General features: G+C 50.2%; 1 protein-coding gene and 1 non-coding gene across 16 annotated transcripts in view; one reads left to right on the top strand and one right to left on the bottom strand.

Annotated features, from left to right (window-relative positions):
- The first annotated feature begins 801 nt into the window (after positions 1-801).
- Positions 802-14318, top strand: part of CATSPERG (catsper channel auxiliary subunit gamma) — a 34401-nt gene continuing 20884 nt past the window's right edge. For 8 of the 15 annotated variants that reach the window (XR_013530799.1, XR_013530800.1, XM_078359274.1 and 5 more), the window contains exons 1-6: positions 2038-2462; positions 2551-2604; positions 8701-8845; positions 9090-9222; positions 9399-9471; positions 11022-11177. Coding sequence is in view for 13 of the 15 variants with exons in the window: in XM_078359274.1 (XP_078215400.1) it covers positions 2187-2462; positions 2551-2604; positions 8701-8845; positions 9090-9222; positions 9399-9471; positions 11022-11177 (837 nt within the window). In the remaining 2 variants the exon portion in view is untranslated. The other 7 variants (XM_035284251.3, XM_035284248.3, XM_035284242.3 and 4 more) reach the window with 6 other exon arrangements.
- Positions 13863-13964, bottom strand: LOC118150386 (small nucleolar RNA U13). The gene has a single exon (XR_004738493.2). It is a non-coding gene; the product is annotated as a small nucleolar RNA U13 (small nucleolar RNA).

The raw sequence follows: 14318 nt of genomic DNA on the forward strand, positions 1-14318 counted from the left end.
CTGCCCTTGTCCTGTTTAGAGGACAGTGCTAAACCGCCGATTCATTCCCATAAGGCCTCTAGGAGACCACACTATTTTGGGGAGTAGAATTTTTAGGTGGGGCGGGGCGTGGTGACTCAGGCCTGTGATCCCAGAGCTTTGGGAAGCCAAGGCGGGTGGATCGCCTGAGGTCAGAAGTTTGAGACCAGCTTAGACAACATGGCGAAACCCCATCTCTATTAAACATACAAAAAAAAAAAAAATGGGGGCCGGGCGCGGTGACTCACAACTGTAATCCCAGCACTTTGGGAGGTCGAGGCGGGTGGATCACCTGAGGTCAGGAGTTCAGGACCAGCCTGACCAATATGGTGAAACCCCGTCTCTATAAAAGACAAAAAACTTAAGAAAAAGAAAAAAAAATTAGCCAGACGTGGTGGCTGGCGCCTATAATCCCAACTACTCGGGAGGCTGAGGAAGGAGAATCGCTTGAACCCGGGGGGCAGAGGTTGGAGTGAGCCGAGATCGCGTCACTTCACTGCAGCCTGAGCGAAAGAGCAAAATTCCGTCTCAAAAAAAAAAAAGAATTTTTGGGTAGAAGGACAAGTAGGGAAGGTGCCTGCTGCCGGAACAACCAATAGGAACTCCTTGAAGTCCTTCCTGACACAAACGTTGTCTCCAGCACCCTCTGCCGACCAGGTGCCGCGCTCTGAGTGCTGAGACTGCCCCCGGCCCTCGGTGCCTTCGGGTTACACGTTACCTAGGAGACAGCGTGCGAGGCGGGCGTGCCTAAGCAAAGGCGGAAGAAGTGTGGGCGGCCATTTTGAGACCGGGCAAAAGGAACGGGACTGTTGCGGCCGAGAGACCGTTGACTGGTTTTAACCAAGTGACTGGTACCACAGGGCCGGGGAGAAAGAGCGATGCCATCCCGGGGCGGGGGGATGCCAGGGACGGGGAGGGGCTAGGAAAGGGAGGGGAGAACGGGAGAAGCAGGGAAAAGAGGGGAGAAGCAGGGAAAAGCAGTCGTGGGAACTGGCAGAGGGAAAAGGAGAGGCAGACGCGAAGGGTGAAGGGCGGGGAGCGGTAGGAGAGGCGGGATATAAAGGAGGCAGGTGTTAATGGCATGGGAAGAAAGGGTGAGAAGTGGAGCAAGAAGGTGTCGCGATACAAGGGGATTGTGAGACTCGAGAAGGGGCCGACTAAGAAAGTGGTGCCGGCGTGGAAGGAGAAGGTGCGGGCAGAGGAGAGAGCGAAGGGCGAGGAAAAATCCCGAGGCGAAAAGACAGTCTCCATCGACAAAGGGCGGGGCGAGAAGGAGGGGCGTGGCAAGAAGGCGGGACGAGGTGAGGGGCCGGCGCGGGAAGAACCAATCGCCGAGAACCCGAGGAAGGGACGGGTCCACAAGGTCCAGGTGGGGAAGCAAGGGCGGGGCCATGAGCGGAAGCAGAGCGTGGAGCAAGACCGGGGCACGAAACTTGGGCCGGGCCGGGAGCAAGAGAAGGGGCGGGGCCAGGAGCAAGAGCAGGGGCGGGGCAGAAAGCCAGAGCAGGGGCGGGGCCCGGAGAGGGGCGAGACTACGTATAGTACCCAGCCCCTGGGCAGACCCCCGGCGTGGAGAAAGGGGCAATACCGAGAGAAGTGTGGAGGTGGGTGGAAGTACACGGGTGCGATTGCAGGCAGGATGAGGAGGGGGGAACACAGGAGGGGGACTGTCAAAGCGACAAATAGAAACCGAGACCATTGGTGAAGAGCAAAAGTGGAATACAGAGAGGGTGCAGAGCAAGGAGCAAGGTGGGGACAAAGTTAAAGGAAGACATGGAGGCAAGGCGGAACGAGGCACAGGAGCAGGGCTGTGGTCAGAAACATTAGTAGGGCTGGAGCCCGAAGCAATAGCAGAGGCGTGATACCCACGAGAGTCAGCGGCAGGGCCAGGAGCAAAAGTAGGATTGGGACTAGGAGCAAGTGCAGAGGGGGAGCCAGGAACAAGAGCAGGGGCGGGGCTAGAAGTACGTTCAGGGGCGGGGCTGGAGCAAGAGCAGGGGCGGAGCCCGGAGCAAGAGCAGGGGCGGGGCCCGGAGCAAGAGCCGGGGCGTAGCTAGGAGCAGGCAGGGGCTGTATCAGGCGCAGAGGGGAAGTGGAATCTTAGAAGTGGGGTCCAGAGAGCTGGCCTACACGTGGGTGTTGAGGCCTGCGTTCTCCAGGTTCTAACCATGTTATTGTGCGACTCAGCCATGTTCCCTGCTGGTCCTGCGTGGCCCAAAGTCCGAGTCCTGCAGGTGCTGTGGGCCCTGCTGGCAGTGCTGCTGGCGTCGCGGATGCTGTGGGCGCTCAAGGATTTCCAGGAATGCACCTGGCATGTTGTCCTGAACGAGTTTCACAGGGTAGGCGAGGATGGCGTGGAAGACCGCTTCTTTGAGCAAGAGCCCATGGACACAGTGGGCAAGGTGTTTCAGACGCTAGTGGACTCACCCATCGACCCGAAAGAGGTGAGAGAACCAGGGTCAAGCGAACCACAGGGATCTTGAACCCCCACTCCACTCAACTCTGAACATGCGGCCCAACCTCTCTTTGCAGAAATACCTGGGCTTCCCTTACTACCTGAAGATCAGCTACTTCTGCAACGAAAAGGTGAGTGGGTGCAGAAGGAAGGGATAGGTTCATTCTGTGAACCTCGGTTTCCCCATCTCTAACTTTTTAAAAAAATTTTCCTCCTTTTTGGCAGTCATCTTTGACTAAACTTTTTAATTTTTTAATTTTATTTCTTTATTTTTGAGACAGAGTCTCACTTTATTGCCCAGGCTGGAGTGCAGTGGCGCGATCGCGGCTCACTGCAAGCTCTGTCTCCGGGGTTCAAGCAATTCTCCTGCCTTGGCCTCGGGAGTAGCTGAGAATACAGGTGTGCGCCAACATGCCCGGTTAATTTTTGCATATTTAGTAGACACGGGGTTTCACCACGTTGCTCAGGCTGGTCTCAAACTCCTGATTGCATGTGATCCACCCTCCTCGGCCTCCCAAAGTGCTGGGATTACAGGCATGAGCAACCTCGTCCAGCCCCATCTCTTAACATTTTAATAGTGGTAGCACAATTCAGCCCTGGGGGCTTTAAGAATTCAAGAAGGCTATCTATGTACAGTTCTCAGTAACCCACCAAGCACCTAGCTGGTGCTCAAGTAAGCTTTTTTGTTCCCTGTTTTTAAAGCTATGAATAGGACTTTATCATATATATAATTCACACACCATAACATCCACCACTATTACTATTTTTTGAGGCAGGGTCTCACTCTTACCCAGGGTGGAGCGCAATGGTGAAATCGTGGTTCATTGCGGCCTTGACCTCCTGGGATCAAGTGAACCTTTGCATCAGCCTCTTGAATAGCTGAGACTAGTTGTGTACCACCACCCACCATGGGAGAATCGCTTGCATTCAGAAGTTCAAGACTAGCCTAGGTGAATTTGGCTGGGCATGACTCACACCTGTAGAAGTGCTAAGGGTAGAGCATCATATTTAGCCCAAAAGGTTGAGGCTGCAGGGCGCTGTGATCATGCTACTGCACTCCAGCCTGGGTGACAGAGACAGACCTTGTCATTATTTTAATTTTAATTAATTAATTAATTTTTGAGATGGAGTCTCGCTCTGTTGCTCAGGCAGGAGTGCAGTGGTGCGATCTCGGCTCACTGCAGTCTCCGCCTTCTAGGTTCAAGCAATTCTCCAGCCTCAGACTCTTGAGTTGCTGGGATTACAGGTACACACCACCATGCTGGGCTAATTTTTTGTCTTTTTATTAGAGACGATGTTTCACCATGTTGCCCAGGCTAGTTTCAAACTCCTGACCTTAGGTGATTCACCCACCTCGGCCTCCCAGAGTGCTGGGATAACAGGAGTGAGCCACTGCACCTGGTGCCCACTCTTAAAAAAAAAAAAAAAAAAAAAAAGGCCAGTCATGGTGGCTCATGCCTGTAATCCCAGCACTTTGGGAGGCCGAGGCAAGCGGATCACAAGGTCAAGAGACTGAGACCATCCTGGCCAACATGGTGAAACCCCGTCTCTACTAAAAATATAAAAATTAGCTGGGCTTGGTGGCATGTGCCTGTAGTCCCAGCTACTTGGGAGGCTGAGGTGGAAGAATCACTTGAACCCGGGAGGCAGAGGTTGCAGTGAGCCAAGATTGTGCTACCATGCTCCAGCCTGGTGACAGAGCAAGACTCCGTCTCAAAAAAGGAAAAAAAAAAAAGAAAAGAAATGTTGACCACGCGGTGACTAACGTCTGTAATCCCAGCACTTTGGGAGGCTGAGGTGGGCGGATCACAAGGTCAGTAGTTCAAGATCACCCTGACCAAAATGGTGAAGCCCTGTCTCTACTAAAAATACAAAAATTGGCCGGGCACGGTGGCTCATGCCTGTAATCCCAGCACTTTGGGGGGCCGAGGCGGGCAGATCATGAGGTCAGGAGTTCGAGACCAGTCTGGCCAAGATGGGAAACCCCATCTCTACTAAAAACACTAAAAAATTAGCTGGGTATGGTGGCACGTAGCTGTAGTCCCATCTACTCTGGAGGCTGAGGCAGAAGACTTGCCTGAACCCAGGAAGCAGAGGTTGCGGTGAGCTGAGATGCCACTGCACTCCAGCCTGGGTGACAGAGTGTAACTCCATCTCAAAAAAATAACAAAAAACAGAAATTAGCTTCTGGGCATGGTGGCATGTGCCTGTAATCCCAACTACTTGGCAGGCTGAGGCAGGAGAATTGCTTGAACCCAGGAGGCAGCGGTTGCAGTGAGCTGAGATCATGCCACTGTACTCCAGCCTGGCGATAGAGCAAGACTCAGTCTCAAAAAAAAAAAAAAAGAAATGTCTGTTCAGATCTTTGGTTTGTTTTTCAACTGGGCTGTTTTATTGTTGTGAAAATTCTTTATATATTTTTTAAAATTTATTTATATATTGTTGTAAAAGTTATTTATATATTTTAACTAGTTCCTTCTCAGATAAATGACTTGTAAATATTTTTGTTATACTCTGTGAGTTGTCTTTTCATTTCTTTCTTTTTTTTTTTTATTACAACATGGTCTTTTAGTCTTTTCATTTCTTGGTGGTATCTTTAAAGCACAAGGTTTATGTTTATTGAGATGTAATTCACCCACCATGAAGTAGCAGAAAAGTTTTAAATTTTGATGAAGCCCAATTTATTAATTTTTTTCTTTTCTTTTCTTTCTTTTTTTTTTTTTTTTTTGCTTGTGCTTTTTGTGTCATCTACAAAGTCCTTGCCTAACTAAAGATCATGAAGACTTACTCATATTTTCTTCTAAGGGATTTTTCGTTTTAGCTCTTACATTTAGGTCTTTAATCCATTTTGAGTTAATTTTTATATAGGGTGTAAGGTAGGAGTTCAAGCTTTTACATGTGTATATCCAGTTGTCCCAGTACCATTTGCTGAGATTGTTCTTTTTTTTTTTTTTTGAGATGGAGTCTCGTTCTGCCGCCCAGGCTGGAGTGCAGTGGCATGATCTTGGCTCACTGCAACCTCCACCTCCTGGGTTCAAGCAATTTTCCTGCCTCAGCCTCCTGAGTATCAGGGATTACAGGCGCGCACCACCACGCCTGGCTAATTTTTGTATTTTAGTAGAGACAGGGTTTCATCATGTTGGCCAGGCTGTTCTCGATCTCCTAACCTCAGGTGATCTGCCCTCCTCGGCCGTCCAAAGTGCTGGGATTACAGGCATGAGACACTATGCCCGTCCTATACAGTCTTAATTACTGTACCTTTGTAGTAAGTTTTCAAATGAGTTCTCCCACTTTGTTCTGCTTTTTCTAGATTGTTTTGTCTGTAGTTAATTGTTTGTGCTCTGAAGCCAGGCACCTGAGAGCGGTGTGTTCTCAAGCAAATTACTTAACCTGTCTGTGCCAAAGCTTCCTTATCATTAACAAGGGTATGATAACAATCATACAGTGATTAAATATGTGTGAAGCGTGCTCAGTACTTGGCTCATAGAAAAGGCTCCATGTGGGAATAATACCTTTTTCTGTTCACTCAACACCCGCTATGACTCAGGCCCCCTTTTATTGCAGGTGATACAATGGTGAATAAAATGGTCAGGTTTTTCTTGTGGATTCAGTTGACCCTGGAAGCAGATAATCAGCAAGTAAATGCATTAAAAATGGAATAATGATTTTATTTTTTTAGAGACAGGGTCTTGCTCTGTTGCCGAGGCTGGAGTGCAGCTGCTCAATCATAGCTCACTGTAGCCTCGACCTCCTGGGCTCAAGTGATCCTCCTGGCTCAGCCTCCCAAATAGCAGGGATTACAGGCTTGAGCCATCACACCAGTGGACTTTTCATTTTTTTGTAGAGACAGGGTCTTACTATGTTGCCTGAGGCTGGCATAAAAGAATTTCTGAGAGTAATATTAGTAAATGCAAAGAATAAAATAAGGTGATAGGGAGAAAGAAGGGGGCACTGTTTTAGTGGAGGAGGTTGGAGAAGGTCACTCTGAAGGGGCTTGAGCAGAGACTCAGATGATGAAAAGTGGCGACTGTGAGGAGAGCCAGGCAAAGCATTGCAGGCCAAGGGAACAGCCCACACAGTGGCCCACGGGTAGGAAAGAGGGCAGCAGGTGTGAGAAACTGTCAAGAGGGCTGTGTGGCTGGAGCAGAGTCAGTGGGAGAGAGTGTTGGAGAGAGAGGTCAGGGAGGTGATGGGGAAAGGCTTTTTGGGCTTGATGGGCCATGGTGAGAATTTGGCTTTTACTCTGAGTGAGACACAACCTGAGAAGGCCCTGTGCAGAGGAGGGACATGATCTGATTCTGGTCTTCACCAGCTTCCTCCTGTTGTGTAGAGGGCAGGGCAGGAGCAGAGTGACAAGGAGGAGGCTGCTGCATTGCCCAGGCAGGAGATGACGGGGCACAGGACCAGGGTGTTAGCTGCTGCTGTCCTCCTCACAGGGAGGAGGTCCCTGTCCCACCAGCAGCTCCTCATCTGGAATGGGAACTCAGAGGCAGGGCTAGGGACAGGTATAATGGACAGGATTGAAAGGAGCCTGGCGCTAGGTGTGGTGGCTCATGCCTATAGTCCCAGCACTGTGGGAGGCAAGGGAGAGAAGATTGCTTGAGCCCAAGAGTTCAAGACCAGCCTGGGCAACACAGGGAGACCCTGTCTCTACAAAAAAATAAACAAATTAGCCAGGCGTGGTAGTGGTACCTGTAGTCCCAGCTACCTGGGAGGCTGTGGCAAGAGGATTGCTGAAGTCTGAAGAGGTGGAGGACACAGTGAGCTGTGATGGCACCACTGCACTCCAGCCTGGGCAACAGAGCAAGATTCATCTCTAAAAAAAACCCCAAAAAAACAAAAAAAAAACAAGGCCAGGTGCAGTTGCTTACACCTGTAATCCTGGTACTTTAGGAGGGTAAGGCTGGAGGATTGCTTGAAGCCAAGAGTTCAAGACCAGCCTGGTCAATACAGCAAGACCCTGTCCCATGTAAAAAATAAACAACTTAAATAAATAAATAAGGCCAGGCATGGTGGCTCAGGCCTGTATCCCAGCTACTCTGGAGGCCGAGGAAGGAGAGAATCGCAAATCACTTGAACCCAGGAGGTGAAGGCTGCAGTGAGCCAAGATCGCACCATTGCACTCCAGTCTGGGCGGTGGAGCAAGGCTCCATCTCAAAAAAAAAAAAAAAAAAAGAAAGTTACCTGGGTTCAACTGAAGCGTGAGCCTGCTCCACCCAGAGAAGCACTCTTTATGAGAACCAGTGGGAAGGACTGAGCTGCTAGAACCTATTCCCTGTGAATCCATGGCATGATAGGTGCGAAAAAAATAAAAGACCTCTAGACTGTAAAAATGTTTCTCTTCATTGGTAGAAGTATGGTATCCTCTCCCTCAAAGAAATATTTCAAACAAATTTTAATTATGTCCTAATTCATTAGGTAATGTCTTGACTATTCAAATGTAAGGTATTTCTTGGTGAACTGTACTCACTTGGTTAGAAAATGGCCGGGTATTATGTATGAAATATTTGTATTGGTTTGAAGATAGTCCTTCTAAATCATCAAGGAAATTTACACACACACACACACACAGATTTTCAAAGAAGGAAAAAGAGGCTGGATATAGTGGCTCATGCCTGTAATCCCAGCACTTTGGGAGGCCGAGGAGGGCAGATCTCTTGAGACCAGGACTTTAAGACCAACCTAGGCAATGTAGTGAGAACTCATTTCTCTAATTTTTTTTTTTAAAGCATGGAACTGGGTATCCCTGCATGGAAAGCAGCATCCTAGGTGCCACATCCCTCCCCCTTCCCAGCACCCCCCGTTCCCAGCACCCCTCCCCTTCCCAGCAGCCCCCTTCCCAACACCCCCACTTTTCAGCATTCCTCCCCCTTCCTAGCACCCCTCCCCGTTCCCAGCATCCCTCCCCACTGCAGTTTTGCTCATCCTATGCTACCCTTCCCTATGTATTCCCTACATGCACATTCTGTCTGCAGACACTGGCTCTGGTGTCACCTCCTCCAGAAAGGCCTCCAACTCCCTCCACAGCCCCTTACCTCTCTGCCCCTCTCTTGTGCTGGCCCATCCCCCATCCAAGCCCCAGACCTAGACCACGCCTTCTGACCATCACATGGTGGACAGTGTGCTGCCCTGGCCAGCCTGGGAGACAGGCTGCTCAAGGTGGGCTCAAGGCAGGGGGACCCACAGGCCACCATAAGGACACACTTGTGGGGCCATCTCGCCCTCAGCTCTCTCAGGACCTGGTGCGCATGGGCCACCTGACAGGGCTAAAGCCCCTGGTGCTGGTCACCTTCCAGTCCCCAGTCAATTTTTACCGCTGGAAGATAGAGCAGCTGCAGATCCAGATGGAGGCTGCCCCCTTCCGCAGCGAAGGTGGGCCTGGGGAAGGTGGGAGGGGGTCGCAGCCTGGCAGGGGTGTGGGGGTTGCTGGAGACCTCTGTGGGGCCATGATCTGACGAGGGTATGGAAGGGAGCTTAGCACCTTCCATGGCCTACATGGGGCCACACAGAGGCCCCAGTGGGACCCATGACATGGAGGTGGAAATGGGAGTTGTGGGGAGATCCCAGTGTGGTCTGGGGCCTGGAACTGGCCATTGAGAGGCCCCAGCAATTTCAGTTTCAGAGGAATGCGTAGCAGAGGAAGTGTGTAGCATGAGCTGGTACACACCCATGCCCATCAAGAATGGCAGCGTGATCATGCAGGTGGACATCAGCAGCAATCGCCTGGGGACCTTCATTCAAGATAAATGGTACCCTTTCCCAAGCCTGGGGCCAGGGTGGACTCCAGGGGAATTCCTCACCCCAGGGTCCCTAGAGGAGCCAGTGGGAGACCAAAGGCAGAGAATGGGGAGAAGAGAGGCAGCCACAGGCTGTGGAGCTCCTGACACTGGAACGTCACCGGTGCCTGTCCTGCATGTGCTGCCAGCTTCCAGATGAACATCAACGGCTTCCTGAAGAGAGATGAGGAGAGCCGCATCGTGTACACTGTGGGAGAGGAGGTGAGGGCGTCTGCGCAGGGGAAAGACACAGTGGTCTTGGTCTTGGGCTGACGCCCTGGTTACTTCCCAGACAAGTGGCAGATCCAACTTCATGCCAGGCCCCGGGTGAAGGTCCCGGTAACCTCCCCAGTGACCCTTTGAGGGGACGTACTCTCACGTACTCCATTGTAAAGAAGAGGAGAACACTGCCTCAGCCTCCCTAGTAGCGGGTATTACAGGCACGAGCCAGCATGCCTGGCTAATTTCTGTATTTTTGGTAGAGACCAGGCTTTGTTATGTTGGCCATATGTTGTTATGTAAGGATGTCTCAAACTCCTGACATCAAGTGATTCACTGGCCTCAGCCTTCCAAAGTGTTGACATTACAGGCGTGAATTTTTTTTTTTGAGACAGGATCTTGCGCTGTCATCCAGGCTGGAGTGCAGTGGTGCAGTCATGGCTCACTGCAGCCTTGACCTCCCAGGCTCAAGCGATCCTCCTGTCTCAGCCTCCCAAGCAGCTGGGACCACAGGCATGTACCACCATATCCAGCTAATTTTTAAATTATTTATTTATTTTTGAGACAGGGTCTTGCTCTGTCACCCAGGCTGGAGTGCAGTGACATGATCTCGCCTCACTGCAACCTCTGCCTCCCAGGTTCAAGCAATTCTCCTGCCTCAGCCTCCCAAGTAGCTGGGGTTACAGGTACCCAACACCGCACCCAGCTAATAATTTTTTAAGTTTTTTATAGAGAGGAGGTCTCACTCTGTCACCCAGGCTGGAGTGCTATGGGACGATCTTGGCTTACCGCAGCCTTGACCTTGTCAGGCTTAGGTGATCCTCTCACCTCAGTTTTTGTGTTTTTAGTAGAGGCAGAGTTTCACCATGTTGCCCAGGCTGCTCTCAAACTCTGGGACTTAAGTGAACTGCCCACCTCGGCCTCCCAAAGTGCTAGGATTACAGGCGCCAGCCACCGTGCCGGGCCTGTGCCCATATTCTTAATCATGATGCATTCATCCATTCATTCATGCAGTCACTTACTGAGCACATGCATCATGGGGACACGGCAGTGAACACACAGACCCAAATCTCTGCCCTCCTGGAGCTGACACTCTAGTGGGAGAGACAGATGGTAAGCCGGTAAACGTGAAAATCAAGTGAATTCCATATAAAGGGTGGTAAGTGCTCTGGGGAGAAATGGAACAGGGCAACAGGAGTTGGGTCTGTGCCAAAGGAGAGTGTAGTGTTTAATAGGATGGTCAAGAAAGGCCTCGCTGAGAAGGCTGAGTAAAGCCTCCCAGGAGAGAATCGCATGGATACTAGGGCAAGAGCGTTTCGTCAAGGGACGCAGTGCAGAGGCCCTGAGGTGGGCGTGTGCCTGGGAGGTCTGAGAAGCAGAGAAGAGGCCATGTGGCCGGGAGAGAGCGAACGAGGGGGAGAATGGCAAGGAATGAGGTCAGGGAAGTGAGGAGGACAAATCGTGTGGGGTCTTGTGGTCCAGGTCAGGCCTTAGACCTACATGTGATGAAGCCACAGGTGAGTGACGGGAGTATTGATGTCCCTCCCTGACAGCTGTACGACCTGTTACCTGAGCACTTTGTGGGTATCTCATCGAGGCCCCTGTGGTACACTGTGAACCAGGCACCTGTGCTCATCCTGGGTGGCATTCCCAATGAGAAGTATGTCCTGATAACTGACACCAGCTTCAAGGATCACTCGTTCTTGGAGGTGAGTGGTGTGGGACAGGTGGTGGGCGGGGCCTCTGCCCCTGAAATAGAGTGGGGGCCTGGGGCTCTAGAAGAGGTCCCCAAAGACACACCAGTCCCCATGAGAGGCAGATAGCATGAAGAAGAAAAACACAAGGTTCTATAGCCAGAGGGCCTAGGTTCAAATCCTGGTTCTGCCACCTCCTGGCTGCCTGACCCTGGACCTGGCAGTTCAGCGACCTGGCCAGTTCTCAGATTCCTATTTGTAACATGGGAGTAATGTTTATATTTATTCATAGAATTGTTGTGAGGATGATATAGTTAGTTTCTGGCCAGGTGCAGTGGCTCACGCCTATAATCCCAGCACTTTGGGAGGCTGAGGTAGGAGAATCGCTTGAGTGCAGGAGTTCAAGACCAGCCTGGAAAACAGTGAGACCCCATTTCTGCCAAAACTTAGCCAGGGGTGGTGGCATCAGTCTGTAGTCTCAGCTACTCAGAAGGCTGAGGCAGGGGGATTGCTTGAGGCTGGAACCTCGAGGCTGCAGTGAGCTATGATCACACCACTGCACTCCAGCCTGGGAGACAGATCAAGACCCTGTCTCAGAAAAAAAAAAAAGTTAATAGCTTCCATAACCAATGGTATATATGTGCCATTACCTTCTACACTGGAAGATTCTGCATTGCAATATACGTCTCTGCCCAAGGGTTTCCTATTAGGCATTGAGAGCCTGTATTATCCAGAATGGGGAGGGAGTGTCTGAAGCAAGGATCTTTCCGCGTCTTTGACAGAAACGTTATGGAATTAGTGCAGCTGCAGGCAGAATGCTAAGCTAGGTTGATTTACTCAGAGAACTGGCTTTAAGAAGTGCACCAGGCTGGGCTCACGCCTGGTGGCTCACGCCTGTAATCCAAGCACTCTGGAGGCCAAGGCAGGCGGATCACCTGAGGTCGGGAGTTCAAGACCAGCCTGACCAACATGGCAAAACACCATCTTAAAAAAAAAAAGAAAGAAAGAAAAAAAAAAAAAAACTGTTGGCTGGGCACGGTGGTTCACGCCTGTAATCCTAGCACTTTGGGAGGCCAAGATGGGTGGATCATCTGAGGTCAGGAGTTTAAGACCAGCCTGGCCATCATGGAGAAACCGCATCTTTTAAAAAGAAAAATATATATATATATAAAAAAAAAGAAGTGCACCCATAGCTGGGCACAGTGGCTCACACTTGTAATCCCAGCACTTTGGGAGGCTGAGGTGGGCGGGCAGATCACCTGAGGTCAGGAGTTCAAGACCAGCCTGGGCAACATGGTGAAATCCTGTCTCTTCTAAAATACAAAAAGTATCCAGGCATGGTGGCAGGTGCTTGTAATCCCGGCTACTCGGGAGGCCGACGCTGGAGAGTCGCTTGAACCTAGGAGGCAGAGGTTGTAGTGAGCCGAGATCACGTCACTGCACTCCAGCCTGGGTGGTAGAGCAAGACTCTGTCTCAAGAAAAAAAAAAAGATTGCCTTAACTTCCTCCCATAAAGATCGAAAGCCCTATTCACAATTACTGAGGATCCCATGTGGATTAGTATTGTCCTGACCCCTCTGGCTCTGAATTCCTGCTTCTGTGTAATTCGTTCAGTTTGTGGACCATCTGTCTGTCCAACTTTCTCTGTTCTGAGCCAAGTCTATTCAGACGTTGTTCAGTTTCCACAAACTTCTTCTTTTTTATTTTTTTGTCAAGAGACAGGCTGTTGCTCTGTCACCGAGGCTGGAGGGCAGTGGTGCTATCATAGCTCACGGCAGCCTCCAACTCCTGGGCTTAAATGATCCTCCTGCCTCAGCCTCCCAAGCAGCTGGTACTCCAGGCATGTGCCACCACACCTGGCTAATTTTAAAAAATTGTTTGTAGAGATGGGGTCTCATGTTGCCCGGGCTGGTCTCAAACTCCTGCCCTTAAGCAATCTTCCCACCTAGGCCTCCCAAAGGGCTGGGATCACTGTGCCTGGCCAATTTTCACAAACTACTTCTTGTTTGAGATGGAGTTGTGCTGTTGTTGCCCAGGCTGGAGTGCCATGGCACGATTTCAGCTCACTGCAGTCTCCACCTCCTGGGTTCGAGTGATTCTCCTGCTTCAGCCTCCCAAGTAGCTAGGATTACAGGCATGTACCACCACACCCTGCTAATTTTGTATTTTTAGTAGAGATGGGGTTTCACCATGTTGGCCGGGCTGGTTTTGGACTGCAGTGATCTGCCCACCTCAGTCTCCCAAAGTGTTGGTATTACAGACATGAACCACCATGCCTGGCCACAGAGAAGGTGTTTATATTCATAGGAATGAAAACAAGTTCAGTTTGAATTCAGGTATCCAAAGTCTAGTTTATTTTTTTCTTTTTTTTAACTTATTGAGGTGAAAGCCATAAATTTAACCATTTTATTTTATTTATTTATTTTTTATACTTTTTAATTTTTTTTTTTTTTTTAAGAGATGGGGTTTCACCATATTGGCCAGGCTGGTCTCGAACTCCTGACCTCAGGTGATCCATCCGGCTTGGCCTCCCAAAATGCTGGGATTACAGGTGTGAGCCACCATGCCCAGCCAAATTTAACCATTTTAAAGTGAACATCAGTGGCATCTAGTTCATTCACAATATTGTGCAACCACCACCATCTACTTCCAAAAAATTTCCATCACTCCAAAATTAACAGGGAGTTTGTTTTTATTTCATGTCAGACAGGTAATGGGCAGACACTATAACAAGGTTTGAGGGAGGCGGGTGTCACATGAGGGTGAAAACCCAATCACCACACTTAGAAACTACAAGAAGAAGACCAGACGTGGTGGCTCACACCTGTAATCCCAGCACTTTGGGAGGATGAGGCAGGTGGATCATGAGGTCAGAAGTTTGAGACCAGCCTGGCCAATAAACCCCGTGTCTACTAAAAATACAAAGATTAGCTGGGTGTGGTGGCTCGCACTTGTAGTCCCAGCTATTTGGAAGACTGAGGCAGAAGAATTGCTTGAACCCAGGAGGCAGAGGTTGCAGTGAGCCAAGATTGCACCACTGCACTCCAGCCTGGGCGGCAGAGCAAGACTGTCTCAAACAAAACAAAACAAAAACAACGTCCTTTGGGCCAAGCATGGGATGTTGTATCCATGTGGATATAATCGTGACTGTATGTA

The sequence above is a fragment of the Callithrix jacchus genome, chromosome 22, assembly GCF_049354715.1.
Source record: "Callithrix jacchus isolate 240 chromosome 22, calJac240_pri, whole genome shotgun sequence".
NCBI lineage: Eukaryota > Metazoa > Chordata > Mammalia > Primates > Cebidae > Callithrix > Callithrix jacchus.